At 46.4% G+C, this 20667-nt stretch overlaps 1 protein-coding gene and 1 long non-coding RNA gene across 6 annotated transcripts in view; both read right to left on the bottom strand.

The window, feature by feature from the left end:
- Positions 1 to 5214: 5214 nt before the first annotated feature.
- Positions 5215 to 7454, bottom strand: LOC121136887. Its single transcript, XR_005874063.1, has 2 exons — positions 6182 to 7454; positions 5215 to 6089 (listed from the first exon to the last, which is right to left on the bottom strand). It is a non-coding gene; the product is annotated as an uncharacterized LOC121136887 (long non-coding RNA).
- A 6118-nt stretch (positions 7455 to 13572) lies between these two features.
- Positions 13573 to 20667, bottom strand: part of Camkmt (calmodulin-lysine N-methyltransferase) — a 347460-nt gene continuing 340365 nt past the window's right edge. For all 5 annotated transcript variants that reach the window (XM_040739131.1, XM_005077267.4, XM_040739132.1 and 2 more), the window contains 2 exons: positions 19298 to 19429; positions 13573 to 14095 (listed from right to left, as the gene is read on the bottom strand). In XM_040739131.1, the coding sequence (XP_040595065.1) occupies positions 14018 to 14095; positions 19298 to 19429 (210 nt within the window). In that variant the 3' untranslated portion in view covers positions 13573 to 14017. The remainder of the gene's footprint in view (positions 14096 to 19297; positions 19430 to 20667) is intronic.

Here is a 20667-nt window from a genome sequence, read left to right as displayed (position 1 = left end):
AGGCCCATACCTGGCAGAGTAGACTGTCTCTCACTCAGACAGTGTTCAGCTGTCTGCTTGCTTCAGTGAGCTTTCCAGCCTATCAGCAGAGCCCGGGATTGCTTTGCTTAGATTCAGTCAGACACCGTCTTTCTCAGGAAACCCTCCAAAGGATTACAGACAGAGTAGTCAGGTTTGATTGTGGCACATGGTGTCTGTTATGATAAAGTGTGAGGAACCTCGGCAGATTCCATGGCAGGTGGGGGTGACCAAGGTGGGGGACAAACACGCCAGGCAGACGGAGCTTAGTGAGAAGTTTATTAGAAAGGGAAAGGGGGGAAGAAAGAGAAAAGAGGTAAAGAGACAGAGAGACAGAGAGACAGAAGAGGAGGCAGGAAAAGTCCTGTCTGCTCCAGGGGAACCGCGGGAAAGAGAGCATCAGTGGCCGGGAGTCTGTCTTTTAAAGGGTCCTTTGCACCTGCGTGCGGACTATGCAACCATGAAACCCTGGGCTGACCAGGGCACTGCCTGAGTGCATTCTGCCAGGTGACAGGGTCAGGCCAGCATAATGCCTGAGTCCTTACAATGTCCTCGGTTGAATTGGTACAAGTGCAGAGGTGGCCAGGCAGTCCTGTGGGCAGAGCACTCACTTCTCTGAACTCCCAAGCGACTTGGGGACCACAATGTCACTGGGCTACAGGCTACGCAGGAGGTGACATGTGGGAACATAACAGTGTGCTACAGTGTGTATCTGCCTTCCTTCTCGGCCCTTCCCATGTTCACTTGCAGCGTGGGGTCCTTGGAATCAGCCCCTTTTAGCCAATGGGATCTCTAAAGACAGTTTTGGAGGCTGCTGGGGGGAGGCACGTGATGTTTTCCATCAGTTTTTGAGTGCAGCTTAGGGAAGAGTGTGGAGCGCGCCCATCTGGATGTCCTGGCAATAACCTATAGCGGATACAGTCAGTGTCTCCCACAAGCCAGGTATTCGGATGCCTCAGTGGCTTGGGAAGGGCCCTGTCCTCATAGGAGAAGCACTTTGGAGTTGAGGAATCCAGGGGAAGGGCCAGCCTCTGGCACTCAGGGGACTTGACTTCCATGTGTACCTGTGTGAGCCAGAAGCACAGGCACACGGGGGACCAAACTCCTGAGGAAGCGCCCAGTGAACGCTTATTTCTCACGCTCCCAGTCTCCATCAGTTGTGACTTCCCGTCATCGGTCACCCACCAGAACCACTCTAGGAGCCTCTCCCAAGGCCTCCCCGTTTCTCTCTGCCTGCCTATTTCCCCCAGTTTTTGCACATACATCAGACTGTATTATTTCTCCTGAGATCCTCCCAGGGACTTCTGTTCAAAGCAAAATCCAACTCCTTCACCATGGCCTGCAAGGTTCTGAAAACCCCTTCCTCACACCATGCTCCTGTCACCCATGGCTCTTTGCCTGTAGGGCTCCCATGTGCCTGCCTCAGGAACCTTGTACTTGCTAGGGCTGTTGTGCCCAAATTATGAACCCCCCAAATCACCAAGAGACCCACTCCGATGCGGAAAGCAAAGGGTCTTCTATTGTTTAATGAGCTAACCCCATTAACTCCAGCCCTTTGTAGGTTCATCATGGCAGCTGGTATGAGGAGGACCCCAAGGGGCTGCAAGGTGGGAAATATATTGGGTAGAGCAAGGGGAGTGTCTAGGGGTCCACAACAGCCACAGGATTGATGCACTTTCGGGCTTGGATGACCTGCCCTGTGTTGATTGGTCAGCTGGTTGCTATGGCCTATAGGCCCTCCCAGGGCTGTTTGCTATGCTCTGTACATCACTGATACGCCACTTTTACCGTAAAGCATGCCCAGAGCCATAAAGCACATCCAGAGTCCAGCCAGCTAACTTCTGATTGGTTCCTTGCCATGAGGAGGGTGTCTGACCTCCTAGTGATTAAAGCAGGCCCAGCAAGGTCAGACATGTGCTGAGTCAGAGGACTAGATGTCTTTTCTGCAGCACGTCATGGCTGCTAAAGCAGGGGGCTGGTCCCTTCAGAGCCACTGTCTGAGATTTTCTTCTCTTTGTTTTGCCAGGTTGGCTCTTCCTTATGACGGAGGTTTCCACTAAAAGGCTACCTCCCTAAACAGGGTTTCCTTGTACCTCAAGTCACTTCCCTAAGTATTGATTGCCCACACTAAACCCACCAAACACACTGTTTGTATTTGTCGATGAATCAGTGATTCCTCTCCTACTACTGTAGGAGCTTGTAGTGATCCTGGCTGCATCTGTCATGTCCCCTGACCTCCCTGAGTCATGTCTGTGGATTGACTGAATGCATACATCTGTCCCTCACTTAAACCATCTCTTCTGCCGAGTCACTCTGTGAACCTGTCCCTGTGCCTTGGCTCCTCAGTTTTGTGACCCTGGAATGTCTCTTGTCCCTGTGCTGTAACTCCCAAGATACAATTCTTCCTCTTCCCAATAATGTAATCTCTCTATCATGTAATCGCCAACTTAAAACAAACAAAAAACATTTTGATTCTGCTCATATACTCCTGAAGCATGGTCAACCTAACAGGGACCCTTAAAAACAACAACAACAACAACAACCGACTTTACCTCCCTCAAAAGCCATCAACTACCAATAGCTTAGGGGTGTGGAACCACAAGCCCCTCCCATCTCCCTCCATGTTAGAATTTCCATTGGCTTGATCTTGTACAGGTCTTGTGCAGGCAACTTCAGCTGCCATAATTTGGGTGCAGTGGTCCTGTCTTAGAAGACACTGTTTCCCTCCTGTCCCCCTGCCCTGCTTCTGGCTCTTACAATCTCCCCTCCTCCTCTTCTGTGAAAGTCCTTGAGACCCCCCAGGAGGTTTTCCTGGGGATCATGTTTGAGGTCATGCTCTGCCTGCTCTACTACACTGTAAGCATGGTGTGGGAGGGACCCACAACTGTCCCATTCCTAGACCCTTGGGTAGCTACATGCACCCTATTGAATGAGGAGGGTCACCTGACTCCAGGGAACACTGAGATGGACGAATGGCTTTTTGACACATGGCTCCTCCCATGTCTGCTCCTTTCCGTACTTCTTAGGTTCACGTTCACTTCATCTAGGGTCCCATTGTCCCCCTCCTGTCTGCCCTGTCTCACTTACAAAGCCAATGGCAGCCTATTGTAAGGTCTTGCTTACCTAGACCATAAGAGGATGCCCTCTCCCAAGAGAGCTTCTTCAAACAAATGCCCTTGGGTGAAGGGCCATATGGTTAGTGTCCTGGGATCCCTTGGCTTCTTTTCCTGAGTGCCCTCAGAATGGATGCTCCTGTGTATCGCTGATGTGGGAGAGAATCTAGGAGCTTTCAGGAAGAGAGACGTGGGCTCCACCCAGTCCTAGCCTGCCCCAGCCACCTGAGAGCATAAGAGGACTCAAGGCTTCAGGACGTGAAGACCCCATTTCTCTACACCACCATCCTGCCCATGGTACAGCCGGACGTGCAAGCGACGGAACATCTACTGCCCTGGCTTGTCCTCCTCTCCCTCTGCACAGTCCAGACCTTACAATTATGGTTGGGAAGGGCAGCTCGGGCCTTGAAGGAAAGGTGGGAGGAGGCTAAAGGACTTGAGTTCCCATGGCAGGGAACGTTTTCACCTGAAATTTTACAAGGAAGTCACAAGAATCCTATGAGGTCCTGACTAAATGCCCACGTGGGGCCAATTTGCTCCCCTCGTTCTGATGTCACCCACAGGACTGCTATTTGCTCTCATCAGAACTCCTATATGAAGGGAGTCTTTTCAGTGGATTCCTCCTTCCTTCTTGTTTTTGGTTTTTTGAGACAGGGTTTTTCTGTATAGCAGCTCTGGCTGTCCTGGAACTAACTCATTCTGTAGCCCAGGCTGGCCTTGAACTCACAGAGATCAGTCTGCCTCTGCCTCTAGAGTGCTGGGATTAAAGGCGTGAGCCACCATGACTGGTTTTGGACTCTCCACTTCTAATATGTTCTCTATCAGCATTCAGAGTGACCTTTGAGGAGCGGGCATCTGGGACTGGAGGTGTAGCTGAGTGAGTACACTTGGCTCAACGCCCTGGGTTCAATCTCCTTGCCCTCGGTTCTCCACTAGTATCCCTTGCATGACTGGCTCTTTCTCGCAATGGCAAGCCCCCATCAGGGAGGTTTTCAATGACCATTCTGCTTGAGGCTGGGCCCTCTCTAGTCACCCCTACCAAGTGGGCCTTCCCTGTTCTTCGTAGGCTTCATTGCAATGCATAACATACTTATTTTATAATGCACGGGCACATTTGTTTCAAGTTACTTGTAGAGAGTCATTTTGCCTTTGTTACTAGGCCCCGTAGGTAACAGAGTCACTGGGTCATCTTCAGACCTTGGATCTGTGCCACAGTGCCCAGCAAACAGTGGAGAAAGTGGGTAAAGACAAGCCCAGGTACCACCCTCCCGTTTCTTCCTCAGTGGGGTCTGAGAATGCTCCCCAGCCTTCAGCTTGGGGGAGAGGACACCCAGAGCAGTGCTAATTTGTTCTTCTCTTGGGGCAAGCCAATGCCTGACAGCATCTGGATGGAACCAGAGACTAATTCCCCGAGGAGCCCCAAATCTCTAGCAATAACTGTAGGGCTTTTTTTTTTTTCTTGAACACTTCAGAAGTTAGCATGAAATAAGACTTCAAAGCATTTAGTTCATGGCCCTTGTGTTCCGGAAGAGAAAATAGATGCCTCAGGAAGCTTGCCTAGAACCGTTTGCTACTGGGCCAGCACAGAGCTCTTCTGATTCTCTTCCTTTTTTTTCCCTCTTCTATCCATCTTTTCTTGAGTCTCTTTCCACCATCAGCTTCAGAGCAATTTTTTTTTTTTTTGGTTTTTCGAGACAGGGTTTCTCTGTGGCTTTGGAGGCTGTCCTGGAACTCACCTTGTAGACCAGGCTGGCCTCGAACTCACAGAGATCCGCCTGCCTCTGCCTCCCGAGTGCTGGGATTAAAGGCGTGCGCCACCAACGCCCGGCTAGAGAGACTAGAATTGACTGATTGTATTAGTTATCTCTTGCTGTGTAACAAACTACCCCTTCAAAGACTAGCTGCTTAAAAACTCCGCTTTGAGTTCGGGGTGTTCTGAGGAGGCAGGTTTGGTTGATGCAGTTGCTCTGCTTGCTCCCTTAGCTTACTCATGCAGCTAGGCAGCAGCTAGGGCCTGTTTGCTCATGCACATCATGGCTTGTTGATGAATAGTGTGTTAACTGGGCCACAAATCTCCAGGGAGTGACAAGACACTGTAAGCATTCTCACATTGTGGTGTAACAGGTCCCCAGACCTTAGCACAACTGACACCATGATGGAAGTACCATTCAGGTCATAAAACAGCATATAGGATAGCACCACCTGCCAAAATGAAACCCAAGACCCAATCCATCAAATTCCATAGTTCTGGGAAAGTCTCTAAATGTCCTTATCATGGTTTTTGGCTTCTGTAGTTCCATTGCTGGCTGACTGAAGTATGGTCAACCCAGGACATGTTTTTTTGGAGGGGCTTAGAAGCTCACCCTGAAAAAGGTCTACACTGAGATCCCAACCACCTAGGGTAGTCACCTGCCGGCTAACAAAGATAGTCTATCGGCATAGACTTCTCCAGTAGATACCCCTATAACAGTAGCTGGGTTCCAGAAGCTTGAAGAGATGGCAGACCAATGCACAAGTGATTTTCAAGCCCCTGATTTTTCTAACCATTACTAGTGCCTGGTTGGCCCAAACAAGCAAGATTCAGAATCAAGGGACATAATGAACATCGTTTCCTTGGTAGGATGAGCTAGACATTATTGCTGCCATTTCCCTGACAGTCTACAAGTTCAGGGCTGGACAGATTCCCTTCAGTGCCACACTTCCGTGTCCTGTGGAGAATACTGCAACTATCCTTCGGTAATAAGCTGAAAAATGGGGAGGCTAAGTAGGCCAGAGCAGCCAGCACCTGGCTGTGAGATGAGGTCCAGCAAGTTGCAAGCTGGAGACTCTGAAAACGGTGACCCGGTCCCTCTGAGTCCTGGTCTGAAGGGAAAATTGGCTGGACTGAGAAGCAAGACCTGCAGAAAGCCAGTAGGTGCGGGCTGCTTCATTTCCCTCCCTCTGCATCAGGGGCTGCTGCTGCAGAGATGGAGAGGAGAGATGGGTCAAAGCAGGGTCAGTCAGGGCCGCAGCCTCTGCTCCTAAAAATAAAGCCGTGAAGGATAATGTACCTGGAGGTGGGGCTACAGGGCAGGTGGGCAAAGCTTTTAAATGCACTGTCTTCCGCGGTCCTCAGTGGTGGATGGCCTGGTGACATTCCCCGGAGCTCAAGGAGAGCGCCACCGCGAGCAGGTTGCGAATCAGGACAGCGGTGGCCTGAACAGCCTTTTCTAACCCTGTCTGACAGAACCGTCAGGTCAAGCCTCTAAATTTCTCATGTCGGGAGGTTTGGAGCAGCAAAACAGAGGCTTTGGCGAAGCAGAGTCCTTGTTCTGGAAGGCAGAGGTGACTTTGCACACAGCACTCCAACATTTTCTGTCTCCCTCAGTCCAGTTGTCACCGTAAACCTGGGCTAGATTGGCGAGGTGAAGGCGCCCACCGGGAAGGCAGAGGGGCTCTGAGCCCTACACAGAGGCGTTGCCAAGCCCGCTGAGGGCTTCGGGGGACGCTGCCCGGAGGCCTTTTCCTTGTGGCTCCAGACAAATTAAAAACCTCCTTACCAGCCATTCACTCGGTGGAGGCCTCTTCCTTGCTCCGCGGGGGGTGGCTGTGTAGCTGGAGATCTGGTTGGGGAGGAGGCTGGGCCTCCCGGGGCTGGCGAGGAGGGGGAGCCTCAAGAATGGAAAGGGGCCCTACCCAGAAGAGATTGGCAGGCCGGGAGCGGGGGCAAAGTGCAGTCAGGTCACTGGGGGGCGGGGGGAGAGAAAGAAAGAAATCAAGTAAGGGAGTGAGGGAAAGTTCCACTTCCAGCCTCATTACGGAAGAGGCCTTGAGCCGAGAGGCGGGAGAACCCGGAGCAAAGAGAAAAGGGAAGTGGGACGAGGCAAAGAGCAGAAGGGGTTTTAGGGTGCGCGGGCAGGACAAGGCGGCGCCTCCTGGCTCGGGATCCCCATCCCAAGACCCGGAAACGCATCTGCCCAGCGACTCCCGAAGAGGGGGAGCAAAATGCCCTATTAAGGGTGGGACGAATTGATTTTCCAAAGAAGCACGGCACCATTTCCTCCCAATGCCCTCTCTAGGCCCCCTTAATCTGCCCCGGAGGCAGCAGGTGACCTCTGCGCAGGCCCCCGAGGTGCCTTTGTTCCCGGCCTTCTGCGTCCGCCCGCCACCGCCTGCACCTGCGCGGTCCGGACTCGGGTCCACCCTGCTCGCTCGCGGGGTGCGTCGGGCATACCTTTGTACCCCGAAAGCCACCGCTCCTCCGCCTGTTTGTTCAGGGCTCGACAGTCACTGATGATTTCACTCTGACAATGGTGCAAACCTACTCCCAAGAGGGATGGGGAGAGTGTACCCCACAAACTTCATCTGGAAAGCCTAGTTTGGGAGGGAGGCTACCAAGGCAGGCTAGAGCCTCTGTCCTTCTGGGCCCCTGGTCCCCAGATGCGTCCTGCTGACTTTTAATCCAATCCCTCTGAGGTTTGCTAATTTAATTGTATAATGGGCACACCTGAGACATTCCCTTCACTCTCATTTAGGACATTTCTTAACTAAAACGGAAGACAAATGAGAATATTAACACAGGGAACTCACTGAAAGCTTATTTTATTTTATTTTTTGCCATCGTTAGAAAATCTGAGCAAGCAGAAGAAAACAGAACGGAGTGGTGGCGGGGCCTCCAAGTCGGAGACAGGCGAGGAGATCTCAAGTTCTTGCTAAGTGAGCCTGAATTAGGCATTTAGCCTTCGTACATTAAATACCTCGGTTTTTAAGGAGTGGGTCTCCAGACATTTATTATTCGTAGTAGTAGCAGGACAGCCGGTAAGTCACTGTGTGGAAACTAAAAGACTTCCCGTGCTAAAGGTTAATGAAAGTGTAATTTGAATCATGAAATCTTTATGTGTCCGCTCAATTTACACCGAAGGCTCATTAAAGATGCGGTTGGTACCAGGGGCTGCGGGTGACGTCACAACAGGCATTTAAATGGGCGGGGCCAGGTCGCTCTGCATGTAATCCTTTAAAAATATAAAAGCCTTCCTCTTTTCCTTCTCTGTCGCTCCAGCTGTAACAACTTCACCAACTGTCTAGGTTCCACCCCGAGGATTTCACAGAGAGAACACGTTAGAGGGGAATCAGGAAGCAGAGAAAAGGTCACAAATAAACGCTTCAGGAACAATGAAGGCTTTTCTCTATGCAGCAGTGGGAGAGTTGCTAGAAAAACGGGAAAGGTATTAATCAGAAGTGGCTATAAATCCTCTGGAGTTTTGCTCTTATAAAACTCCTCAGAAAAAGTCTTGAAGGAAATGCAGGTCAAAGCCCAAAAAAGCTCTTGATCAGAGAGATTGCCGGAGGAAAATCTTCCCAGACGCCGTTTAATAGGCAGCAATCACCCCAGGAGTGGGGAAGCCAAGTACGCTTGAAACATGGTTGCAATTCCTAATAGGTCTTGTCACACTTAAGGCACTGCAAGCTCCATCCGACGAACAGCTGAAGCTAGCTGGCGATTCATAAAGCCAACAGTTTAAAGTTTATTATGATGAAAGCCCTTAATGACAGCCATCGCTAGGGGCCCATCATTTATAAAGCTGTGCTGAGTATTAGACATGTAGCATGACCACCAATTTTATGTCACAATTGCTACCATAAAATGACCTTTGGTGATTTTTGCTGCATGTGGTGGACAGCTCTTCCTTCACATTAGTGCTCTGTGGCTTTCTTTGCAGACTATTATGCTGTCTAAAGCTTATTTGGCACTGTCGTGAGCCTCAACCCTGGTTATTACCCCCGAAGGCCTGTCTAAAAAAAAAAAAAAAAAAAAAAAAAACTCATGCTCTATTACGCTACTTCAATAATTTGCAGTTCTTACCAGCCTTGGGTCGTGTAATATTTTAATGCAAATATGCTTTACCATTTTATGTATTTATTTTCCAAGTTTCCCATGTATGATGCTGGCTAGAGAAATTTTCTCCTGCAGTTCACTGAAATCAGGCTTAGTCCCTGGTCAGGTCTACTGACTGGTAACTGTTTATTCTGACCAGTTAAAATAGCACCAGAAGGGGGAAAAAAAGGTAATTAAACTTGAGGTTTTTTTTTTTTTATCCTATGCATGAGCCCAAGCAAAACCACCAGTTCTTATTTCCCTGCATCCAAGCCCAATGCAAATTTACATCTGAGTAACATTATTTAATTAGGCTTCCATTTGTCACCTTGCTTTGTATAGTTAGTGTTTGAATACATGGCCACTTTACTGCTCCTGTGCAAACTGCCGTTGAGAAAGTGGCCTGTCCATGCTACCTTTAAATTGTGTATATAATTTTATAAATGATATAAAATCTGCTTCTAGTCTGGGGGGTAGGGAGAACTACAAGCATAGCACACTGCAATTTTGGAAGGATTTAAAATATGTGATTTCTGCTGGTACCTACTGTATTGGGTTTTATATAAAGCTTTTTCAATAAGGTAAATTGTTACATGACAAACTCATCTTCCACCATTATCATCTGCTGTTTGTGTTTAACAACAGGAGTCCCGCTCTAACAAAACTGTTGTAATGGCTGCACAAATTACTCAGCTGAAAGCTTTTCACCAAACAAAACAGTATTAATCAGCAGTTCTTATGAAGGTGCTAATTAAAAACAATTTTCTTCCTCAGTTTGCAATACTAAAACCATCTTCACTTGCACAGTTTCCAGTATACAGCTACTGTATTTGCTCACACTTCAGGCCCTCCATTAACTATTGAATCTCCTATTAGCCATTTTATTACATTTCTGGTGACAAGCTTGTTGACATTTGAAAAGTCACATTATGATCTGTTTTATCTATTCAAAAAGTGTATTAATTGAAAAGTCAGGGAGACCAAAAAAATAAATAAATACAGATTCCAAATGCACAGACCTCCTGAGCAGGATACACAGAAAGCCTTCAGCCACAGCTTGGGCAAGCAGGCACTTTGCATAAAAGAGAATCTGAGAATTCAAAGTGGCATTTCAGGCCTGATGGTTTTTCAGGTATCCTCGTTGCTTGGGCTCCTTTATAACTTGGAAATGGTCCACCCAGGAAAACAGATTTGCTGTGGCTACAGCCAGTTTGCCTTTCAAACTACTCCTCTTCTATGAGACATACTCAGCGTGATTATGATGTTTCTGCAGCCTGAAGACAGGATGGTTTGATTCATGGAGGAGAATACTAGAGCTAAGACCTGGGCCACGAAGCCTAATCCTCCCAGTGACTGTGGTACCAGTGCATATGTTCAGTGGGACTCTATTGACCAAGTGGGCATCCTGCCCCTCCTCCAGAGCCCAGTGAAAGGCTTTGCCAGACAATGCTTCCCAATTGTCTGGCATTGATTGAAATCAAATCAAGTGCTGACTAAGCACAAAGCCAAAAATCTCCAGAAGCTGAGTTGAGGGGAGGAGACGGTCCATTCCTATCAAAACAAAAACAATAGCACCCGTCCCTTAGGAAAAGGTGTGCCTTACTATGGTAGTGGGGAGGAGAAAAACAAAAAACAAAACCCCCAAACCCCACCTCCAACCATTGCATTAACCAGGTTTTTCAACCGTCAGAGGCACTTAACTAGTTAGGACAGACACCTGGTTGCTGGGACAGGGTTCCAAAAAGGCCGCTAATCCTTCCTTTCACTCTGTTAACTGCTGGATCTCCCAAACTGATTCAACAGGTATGCATTGGTAAATTCAGCCTCTACTGAAGCCAAAGGGAAAATCAGCAAGGGGCGGGCAGCTCTTCTCTGAAAACACCCGAGGAACCAGCCAGAAAAGCTTTTATGGCCCCGACAAGTTTTCTGCTGAATACTGAGCACCTAAATTACCCTTCCCTAATGGAAGTTACATTTTCATGCTCAGTCAAAAAGCCAACAGAATACACAATTTATACAAAATAGCAGCAACCTCTGAGGCAGTCTTTCTGAGCACCTTTATCCCAATCCACAGCATATGTCTTGCTATAAAATGAAATACATTTCTCATAACCAACTTGGTCGTGGCTGTTCGTACCACTGCTGTGCAACTGCCTGTGGACAGCATTACATGCATTCTTACACCCAACCATGTCTACAGAAAGAAAACCATGAGTTTTATCAGACGATTTTTAAAAAAATCAGTGAAAAAGAATATACTAATTCTTAGCATTGTTTTTTTACTTTTTATTTTACTGTAGTGTGTGTGTGTTGTCACAGAGCACATATGGAGATCAGAGGACAGCTTTTGGAAGCATTTTTTTTTCTTCTTCTTCTTCTTCCACCTTCTGGGTCTTGGGAATTGGACTCAGGTAGTCTGCCTTGGCTGCAAGCACCTTCACCTGCTGAGCCATCTCACTGGCCCAGAATATCCTAAGTCTTATTCTCTAGGCAGGCGGGTTTCTTTTGGAAACAAACACATGCACAATTATGTAGACAATTGTAGAAGGGCCAGTTCCATTGCAACTACATAGTCTAATACTAATGCATAGGAATAATCACAAAATTCATGAAGAAACATAAATGCCTTACTTTTCCTTCTCAATATCTGCATTCTATTAAAAATTCAACAACTAATTAAAAAACACTTTTCACATGTTCAATAATATAACATCAGTTTCTTAAAACTTTGAGACACTTTCAGGTAAGGATTCCAGAAAGAACACATCTACGAAACCCTGAACATGTGACAGGAGACCTACAGGCCATAATCACACCATGATAAACATATTCTTTACTGGGTATCTTTTAGTAGGAATAGCTCAATTTTGATACACTGTTCTCAGATACTTCTAGAAAGCACACTACTAGTTTGCTTAAAAAATTTAAAAAATACAACTTCTCCCAAAGAAATGAGGACTGTATCTGTGTATCTGCTACACACAAATGCAAATTGAATTTCTGCCAGTTCTTGTATTTTTCTGATGGAAAGGAAAGGAAATAGTCTCATGGTCCTGCTATTCTATACTTAAAAAGAGGCAGGGCAGGGGGAGGTGTTTGTGATAGACCATTTTAGGTGCCACACAGACAGGCCCCCTTTGTCTGGCAGATTGAGTTGCAGGTTTTACCTAGGAAATAATTCTCCCAGAATTTTTGTCAGTATGAGTGGAATGACTTGTGTTGCTTTTTAAAAACCATCCCAAATTCTAATTTTTTAAACAAGAAAATCTGAAGCCAGTGTGCAGCCCATACAGTCACCGAAGGAGAGCCTGCCACCAGCTGAACTACTCAGCTAAATGGTTGGTTTGCATGGCCCTGGTCTTTATCTAGCACCGAGAATAGACTGCTGTTTTATCCAAAGAGGAATAAATTGCAGTTATTGTGATGTTAGCCCATCACTTGGCATTGCAATTCAAGTTTTTGTGAGAAAGAAATGTATGATCTAACTGCGACTTGACCTGTGCCTTTTGAGATCCATCTAGGTGCTTTAATGGAGCAGAAAAAGTGGCGAATACAGGGACATGCAAACCGATGGTAAGGTTTTTTTGTTTGATGATAGAAGTGAGCAGAGAAGACATTTGAGAGTCCCTATTTTTATGGCATCTAAGTTTGCTTAACATGCAAAAACAGATGAGCCTCTCCATTCCCGCTCCATGTCCCCCCTCCCCCCACCGACCTTACCTATCACTTTAATTGTATCACATTGAATACACACTTTCTTTCTGCTAAAGATGTGAGGATACACAGCTAGCCCCACCTAATGACATTCCTGCTAAAGTGGGCACAGATGATTCCTTGCAGATAAACATCTGAATTTCCACAAAAGGTATTAGGGGCCTTCCATGGGAACACCAGGGAGGGCTGGCTGGGGTCCACGCAGAAAAATCATCGTCTTGGGTAGGCCCTACTAAGTGTTTACTGTACATTCTACTCTCAGAAACTAACAATATATACTTATTTTAAATAAGATAATTGTCTGATTGAGTTTAGTTTTTTTTTCCAAATTCCCCCTCTGGTTGCAATCTAGCATTTATTCCAAATTTCTCTGGAAAAGACCTATTTTTGAAAGAAGCTGGGAGAACGGCAGCAGTTAAGATTTAAGCCTGGATAAAGGCTCACTTTTCATGCATAGTCAGAGCCTAAATGTGCTCTTCTTGTACCTAAACAGATAATAAGCACTCAGCGCGCTCCCCCTCCTTGACACGGCGTACTGAGACTAATCGCACATAATTGGAGAGGAGGGGCAGAGGGCTGGCCATGCTATTGTGTCCCGAGGACGAACGGTCAGTGTAGGAGGAGGAGCAGGGGGCTGGCCACGCCATTGTGTCCAGAGGACAAGCGGTCAGTTTATGAGGCTTTTGGCTGATGTAGTCATTTCTTATACCTCTATAGGGGAAAAAAAAACATAAAACATCCTGTTTGAAAAGAAAACATAATGAGAGGAAGAGAGAGAGAGAGAGAGAGAGAGAGAGAGACAGACAGACAGACAGACAGACAGACAGAGCAAAAGATGATAGACTGAAACAATTAATTGGGACATCAGAAAGATGGGGTTTATATATGTATTTATTTAAGCAGAAAAGAGGGGGTGATGTTTCTGCATTTACAGATCTAGACTACCATTACCAAACAGAACAAAGACAATTTTTAAAAAATGAGGGGGTTGTTCATCAAAAGAGAGAATCCTGGTTGAGGGAGGAAAATATTTTGATTGCTCACAGGTCTGGTTCTGGTCTCGGGCTGGCCGCTGGCACATAAAAACACACAAAGGTTTGGTATAGAAGAGCAACAGCTGATTGTAAGAAAAGGTGAGGGAGCTGTGAGGGCAGTGATATGAGTGTGTGTGCGTGCGTGCGTGCATGTGTGTGGAGTCCCAGGACCAGGATGTGGAATGTGCAAAAGTGGGTGGGGCGCCAAGTCTCGGGGTCCCAAGGCAGATTTCTCTTATTGGGAAAAAAATTCTTCATGCTTTTGATTTTTTTTCCTCTGTCTTCTATCCCATTTTGGTTAAAGTAAGCAGAAGGGGGTAATGGAGATTTTCTTCATATATGTCCGAGTTTTCTTTTTTCAACTGAAAATAATAGAAATACATGGTAAGGAGAGTCAAGTAAGGAATTTCAGAAATTGAAATTAAGTAAATCAGGACTCCACCCCCTTCCCAGGAACATCTTCCAGCAGAACACCAATGCTTGATGTTGCTAAGGTGAATTTCTGAGGACCTTTTGGGATGCAATTTTAAATTGCATCCAATCTTCTTACCTAACCACACATTTTGGGGAATGTGGGGGAGCGGTACGTGCTATCTCCTCATTTGACTAGAATAAATCTGACAGTCACATTTATTCTAGCAAATAGAAGTTTATTTCTTCCTCCTCCTTTTTGTTGTTGTTTTGTTTGTTTGTTTTTTGAGACAGAGTTTCTCTGCATGGCTCTGGGTTTTCCTGGAACTCACTCTGTAGACCAGGCTGGCCTCTAACTCAGAGATCCACCTGCCTCTGCCTCCAGAGCACTGGAATTAAAGGTGGGTGCCACCACATCTGGCTAGTTTGTTACTTGTAAGCACAACAGATTATTAGTTGGTATTTTTGAGCCAACAAAATGGTTATTTTAACTTATGAAGATCAGAAATCCTTCTTTTCGATATACTGGAAAGCAATTCTTTTATTACCCCCAACTAGTCACCACCACCTACCCTAAAGCATCCCGCAAATGGCTCCACTATTATATTGTGCCTGGTTGGACTGTTAGGGATATGCTCACCTGCATCTCTCCTCTAAATCCTATTCCAAAATGGTGACACGTCTTCACCGTTAAGGACATGAGCTCACCTTTTCCGCTGGGACTTAAAGCCAGTTCTCTCTCCTTTCTAAGCTTTCCTAAGAACAGGTGTCGGAGTGGGTCCCAGTGTGACTTCGTTTTGCTTTCTTAGATGTTGACTCACAAATGACTAGTTGCCTACTGGGAATGGAACTTGACGAATCTGCTATCACCAAAGTATCAACAGTGTGCATCACTCTCGGGTCATCATCAGAATTCCTGAAACTGGCTTCGCCAACTCCCCTGCCCATGCCCGCTCACTGTTCCTACCTTAGCCATGAGAGCTAAATCTTTCCTCGGGGACTGGGGATAAGGGAAAGTTGAGTACTCGGAACCAGTCAGCTGACCTACTCACTGACAAGGCACTAATATACACAGCTTCAAATGAGCTCTTTATAAAGTCCCCGAGGTAATAGATGGGATAAATAGTTCTTCTGTAAATATGGCCTAGGAATCACTTTTAACTTGAATTCTATGCTGACCTCTGGAGGCTAAAGCAGAGGTTTGGCTGCCAGAAGGGCTAGCCTGGTCCTTCCTCTGAACCTTTCTGGAAGTTGGGGGTGGGGTGGGGGACTCCCCACCTCACAAACAGTACTGTAACATCTGCCTAGTTACCTCTGATCCAAGTAAATCTGTTATAGAAGAGTCCTTGAACACACACACAAAGCTGTTAGGGAATACGGGCTTGGATGGTGTGTATGTGTGGGGGGGAGTTTACAGGGCTTAAGAATAATTCCATTTATCCAGGCAGTACTTCTTTGCTCAATTAATAATTATAATTTTAAGGAATAAGAAAGCACCTCGGAAAAAAGGAACAAAAACAAATTGTGAATAAAACAATTTTTCAATTTTGTAGGTTAAAGCGGGGTCTTTGATGGCTGCACTAAATTATAGAGCTGTTATTAGCTGCATTGTGCTCTACTTCATAGTTGGGTGTAACACACTCGGCCTTACTACGGTGGGAAGAGCAGTGGTGGTGGAGTTCAGACTGTTTACCCTTTACAGTGGCCACAATTATCAACAGCATACCGCACAGATGACAAGAACCAGCCACTTGTGAGTAGATAAGCAGAAGAGCAACATGGCCGAGCATTTCACACAACGTACTGACTTCAAGGCTCAAGCCCATTTTCCTTTCTTTCTTTTTTCTGGGCTAAGTACATAAATGCAGAGAATAAAATCTCCAGTGGTTTTGCCAAAGTCCAAAGCAGAACTGAGACCCGTGCCTTGTAAAATTCTATTTCGAAAGAAAGAAAACTCGAGTAGCTCATCAGCTAATTTCAAGCCAGCGCTCGATCTGAACGGAGGCTCTCCCTGGCTAAGCCACTGGCTATCTTAACAATCTTGTGTCTCAGAGGTTTGCACTGCACCATAGGGTAGTACGTTTGAGTCCCAAGCCTCGAGGGACCAGGAAGAGACTGGGGAGGAGAGAGAAGGGTTTTATTTTATTTTATTTTTTTTCCTTCCTGTTGCCCGGACAAACAGAAAGGCACTATTGTAAAGCCATAGGGACACCTTTGGCTGCCTGGGTCCTGAGCATGCCGGCTGCACGGTGTGGGCACAGTTTAACAAAAGCACGGGCAGAGAGTGCAGAATGGCACCGTTTTGATTACAGGCTTGCTTTTTAACGGAAATAAAATTTCACAGTTAACAATGAGAGGTGAAAAGTTTAAGAGGCAAAAGCTGTTCCTCCTGATCGCTGACTGTTAATCAGCTTCATGGGTGGTTGCCTAAATCTGTAGATTTTTTTTTTACCTTGCACTACTGCCAAGATTGTAACTAATTTTTTCCCCTGTTGTAAGAGGAGGGGTGAAAAACTCGGCATAGAAGGCAGCTGTGTATGAGTGACGTGAGGCACTAATGCAGAGGGCAAAATTAAAATTCATGAATCTCTTCACAACCATTTGTGTAACAAGATTAAGACGGGACAGCGGAAAGGAGCGGCATTATCAGGCGTCTTACAGTCCTCCAGCTGCTTATGCTCTATTCCAACACAGTAGGGCTAAGAGGATAACACGCAGCCCGAAGGGGAGCGCCGCTCCTCCGATGGGGAGCAGGCGCAGCCCAGGGACAGTGGGCTTTGGCCAGAGAGGCAGAGGAAGAAAGCTGATTGCCGCTCAAGATGGGAAACTTTTTTAAGCCCTGGCTATTAGCAGAGCGGCCAACAAAAGCCAGGGAGGAGGTTCCCGCAGCCGAGCCGGCCCTCAGCTTCCTGGAGCTGCTTGGAGGTGGCAGGGACAGGGCACTGCCTTTAGCCTCAAGGCTGGGGCTGAGATTCCTGGGCTCGGTGAGCAGGAACACGGGAGTCCCCCTACTCACTTCCTCCACCTGGCTCCTGGCTGGCTGGTGTGTGTGTGTGTGTGTGTGTGTGTGTGTGTGTGTGTGTGTGTGTGTGTGTGTGTGTCGGTTTGGGGTGTGTGACTTTGCTAAAAAGGCACACAAGAGATGAGCATTCTTGTGTTAGAAGCAGGATGTCAAACTAATTGAAATAGCTCTCATTAAACATGCATGCACACACACACACACTCACACACACACACACAGACACACAGACACCGCGTGCCCCCAAACTTTGACCCAGGACTGCATAGTATGTCCCCTGGGTTTTAGTTCCTGCAAACATCATTCATTCAGGCTCACCCCATTGCCACGGGAAGGCTATTTCTTAGGCAGTTGTCAGCAAGGGGAGGGATTTGACTTATAAGCAAACCTAAGGCCATTTGACTATTTAAAGAGATGTATTTGCATTTGGGCCAGTTAGTCAGCCAGTGGTGGCCTGCAGAGTGCTACCTGGGTACAGTACACGATATAGATGCTAGAAACACGTTCAGAGGTTTTCTGAATGTGCTGTGTTTAGCAGGGTAGGGGAATCAAAGGAGGAGGCTGCCATCCACTAGCGTCTGACACTCAAGTTCTAGACAAAGGAGGGGTGGCACCAAGGACTCAAGTGCCTTGCTTGTCCCTTCACACCTCAGATGTTCCAGAGAGGAGACAAGCAGTCTTGGGGGACAATGCCAAACATCTCTGCTGGTGGAAAGACCCACACCTTCCATCTCCTGAGCTGTCACTGAGAAGCTAAAAGCATTTGTTGTTCTGGGGACCAAGCAGATGACATGACATCGGAGCAGCCTCAGCTGGTCCCTGTAGCTCCGGCCTGACCCTGGAGGGAGAGAAGGCCACCTCATTCCTTTGGTTGAAGGCACTCAGGAGGTCAGGACAGACCCTTTCCCCATCAGGAAACCCCCCAGAGCTCTTCCTGTTGTTTTGGGAACAGGCTGGGGGGGCAGCATTCTGGAGAAGCAAGTAAGATATGAATAACTTGCCATTGGGTTCCTATTTTCTTCTGTAAGCCCTAGGTCCCATTCTGCCAGTGAGAGGATGCCATTTAACTTTCAGTCTCAACGCACTGTCCACTCCTACCCCAACCCATAGGCTAAATAGAGCCTTAGAGATACGAAGAAGCCAACCCATTTTAAGGAAGTGAGAACGAGGGTCCTATCTTTCGCTTGCAAGAGCAGATCCATCTGCCTATGAACGTTTAGGGACCAGCACATTTCGACATTATATCACAGTCCTAAGCAATAAAGAACACGCTGTTCGCATTGTCCTGGGAGAAAATTACGGTCAGGATTTCACGTTTCTGCAGTCATAGCTTGTGAAAGCATGACAAGTCAGAGTCTCAAACCGTGGGCAGATGAGCTCAGCAAAAGGAAATGTCCGTGAGACACAAAGTGACACTAGAAATCCCTGTTAGGCTGGTTCCTGTGACAGGCACCTGCAAACATGAGAATCCTAAAAAACTTTTCCGTGAAATACTCGCCTCTTGGTGTCCTATATTGCCCTATGCCCATAAGTAATAAAAAGGCTGATAACATTGCTTTATGTAAGCAGGCTTAGAAATCACTCTCAGATAAGTGCTTTTGACCTAAATCTTGTAGCGCCTCTCGTTCTGACATATAACCTCGCAACTGTGAAATTCTGTATGAGATTTAACAGTCTCAAACTGTCAACTGACCCAGCCATAAAGCAAGCCGAGATAAAGATTTACAGTCCAACATGATACAATTAGACACTCACCTTCTATTTATTTCAGTGCGGCTAAGCATTTAACCTACTTAAAAGCCGAAGGTTTTTTTCATTAGAACACAAATGCATGTTTGTCATTCATTCTAAGCTGATTCCTCTTGCATCTTGCAAATTAGTCCATTATGAATGAAAAAGATTAGTTTGTTTCAGAGAAAGGGGTAAACAGGAATGGTTTCTGTAAAATCCTCCTAGACACGCAAAGATAAAAGATGGCTTTACCACACAAAATAATCAGATACAAATAGCCGTTCCGAAGCAACACACCTAAAGAGTACTTTAATCAAATATTTAGGTTACCTGCCAAAAAGACCATGATCTCTTCAAATGCAATGCGGATTAAAGTGTTATCTAGCACAAGCAGAAAACTAACCTTGGAGTGGAAGTTTGAAATGTGTTCATCATAATTTTCATGTCTTTGGAGAGAGAAACCAGCTTTTTCAGCTAGATTGCAAAACCGGTCGAACGTATTCCCTCGGCGTGGGGCAAATACCATTGCTTTCCCCTAGAACATAAAAAAAAGAAAGAAAGAAATTCACACAGTTAAAAATAGAAAGGCAACCAAACACAACAGACATGAAGTCAAAGCATTCATGTCTTCTTAGCTGTTCTGTAGACATTTAAGCAGGACAGACACTCACAGGGAGAGTCATTTCAAGGGCAGATAAAGAAAGCAGTATTTCACACTCAAATAGCCATGCTTTATGGTATTATTTCCAAATAATGCATATGTAATAAACAAAATGTGATGGGAAGCTGCTGTTCTGGACAATGTAACCTGCATCAGGTTGATGGGGGATGGCCTTCTGTATATATGTTTCTCTTATTGATTGATGAATAAACACTATTTGGCCAATAGAGGTAGGAAGATAGGCAGGACTAGGAGACTGAGGAGAATTCTGGGAAAGGTAGGTAGAGAGGTGCCACAAAGAGATGCCATGTAGCCGCTAAAGGAATAACAGGTCCAGGCATTCTCCTGTAAGTCAAGACCACATGGAAATATATAGATTTATAGAAATGGCTTAACAATTAAGAGAGAGTTAGCCAATAAGAAGCCCTAGCCACCAGCCAACAGTTTAATAATTAATATAAGGCTTTGTGTGTTCATTTGGGGCTAGGAAGGATGGCGGGACTTGGCGGGACAAGAAATTCCAGCAACATCAGGCCTAGTGGTTTAAGTCATGGATGTTGAGTCTGGGGTGGCTCCCACAGCCTTCAACTCCTTCACACCTACCAACACAGCTCCAGAGCACATGGTCATTATGTTCTGAAGACTAGGTGCCAAGCTACTCTCCATAGACATCAGAGGCCATGATCCACGCTGGAGCGTTCTTGGGTTTCAGCCCTGTCCCTAGCCTTTTCTGTGACTTTCCTGGACTGGGTCAAGGTTCCAAGATGTAGGTTTCCATCTTCATTGGATCCCCAAGAAAGGTCTACACTGTAACAGGGCCACTCTACAGCAATCAGATGAAAGTGGTACCATGCAGGTGGGCAGGCATTTCTAAATAGCCACGGAATCTGAAGATGATCGTGGGCTCACGTAGAACCTTAATAAAACGTCCGCTGGGCTTCAGACAGCTGGTGGGACAAGACACTTTATGATGTATGCAAGCTCCTCCTTCCCCTGGCATGTATCAGAGTGGACCAGGTTTCTGAATCTTATTTTCTCCACATTAAACAAAAGCAGACACCTACACGCTTACAGCTCTCATCAAAATGCCATCCCAGGCTCTGAAGGAATTA

This window comes from Mesocricetus auratus, unplaced genomic scaffold, assembly GCF_017639785.1.
Source record: "Mesocricetus auratus isolate SY011 unplaced genomic scaffold, BCM_Maur_2.0 Super-Scaffold_100676, whole genome shotgun sequence".
Lineage (NCBI taxonomy): Eukaryota > Metazoa > Chordata > Mammalia > Rodentia > Cricetidae > Mesocricetus > Mesocricetus auratus.
Note: the sequence above shows the minus strand (reverse complement) of the source record. Positions and strands in the feature narration are given on the sequence as shown.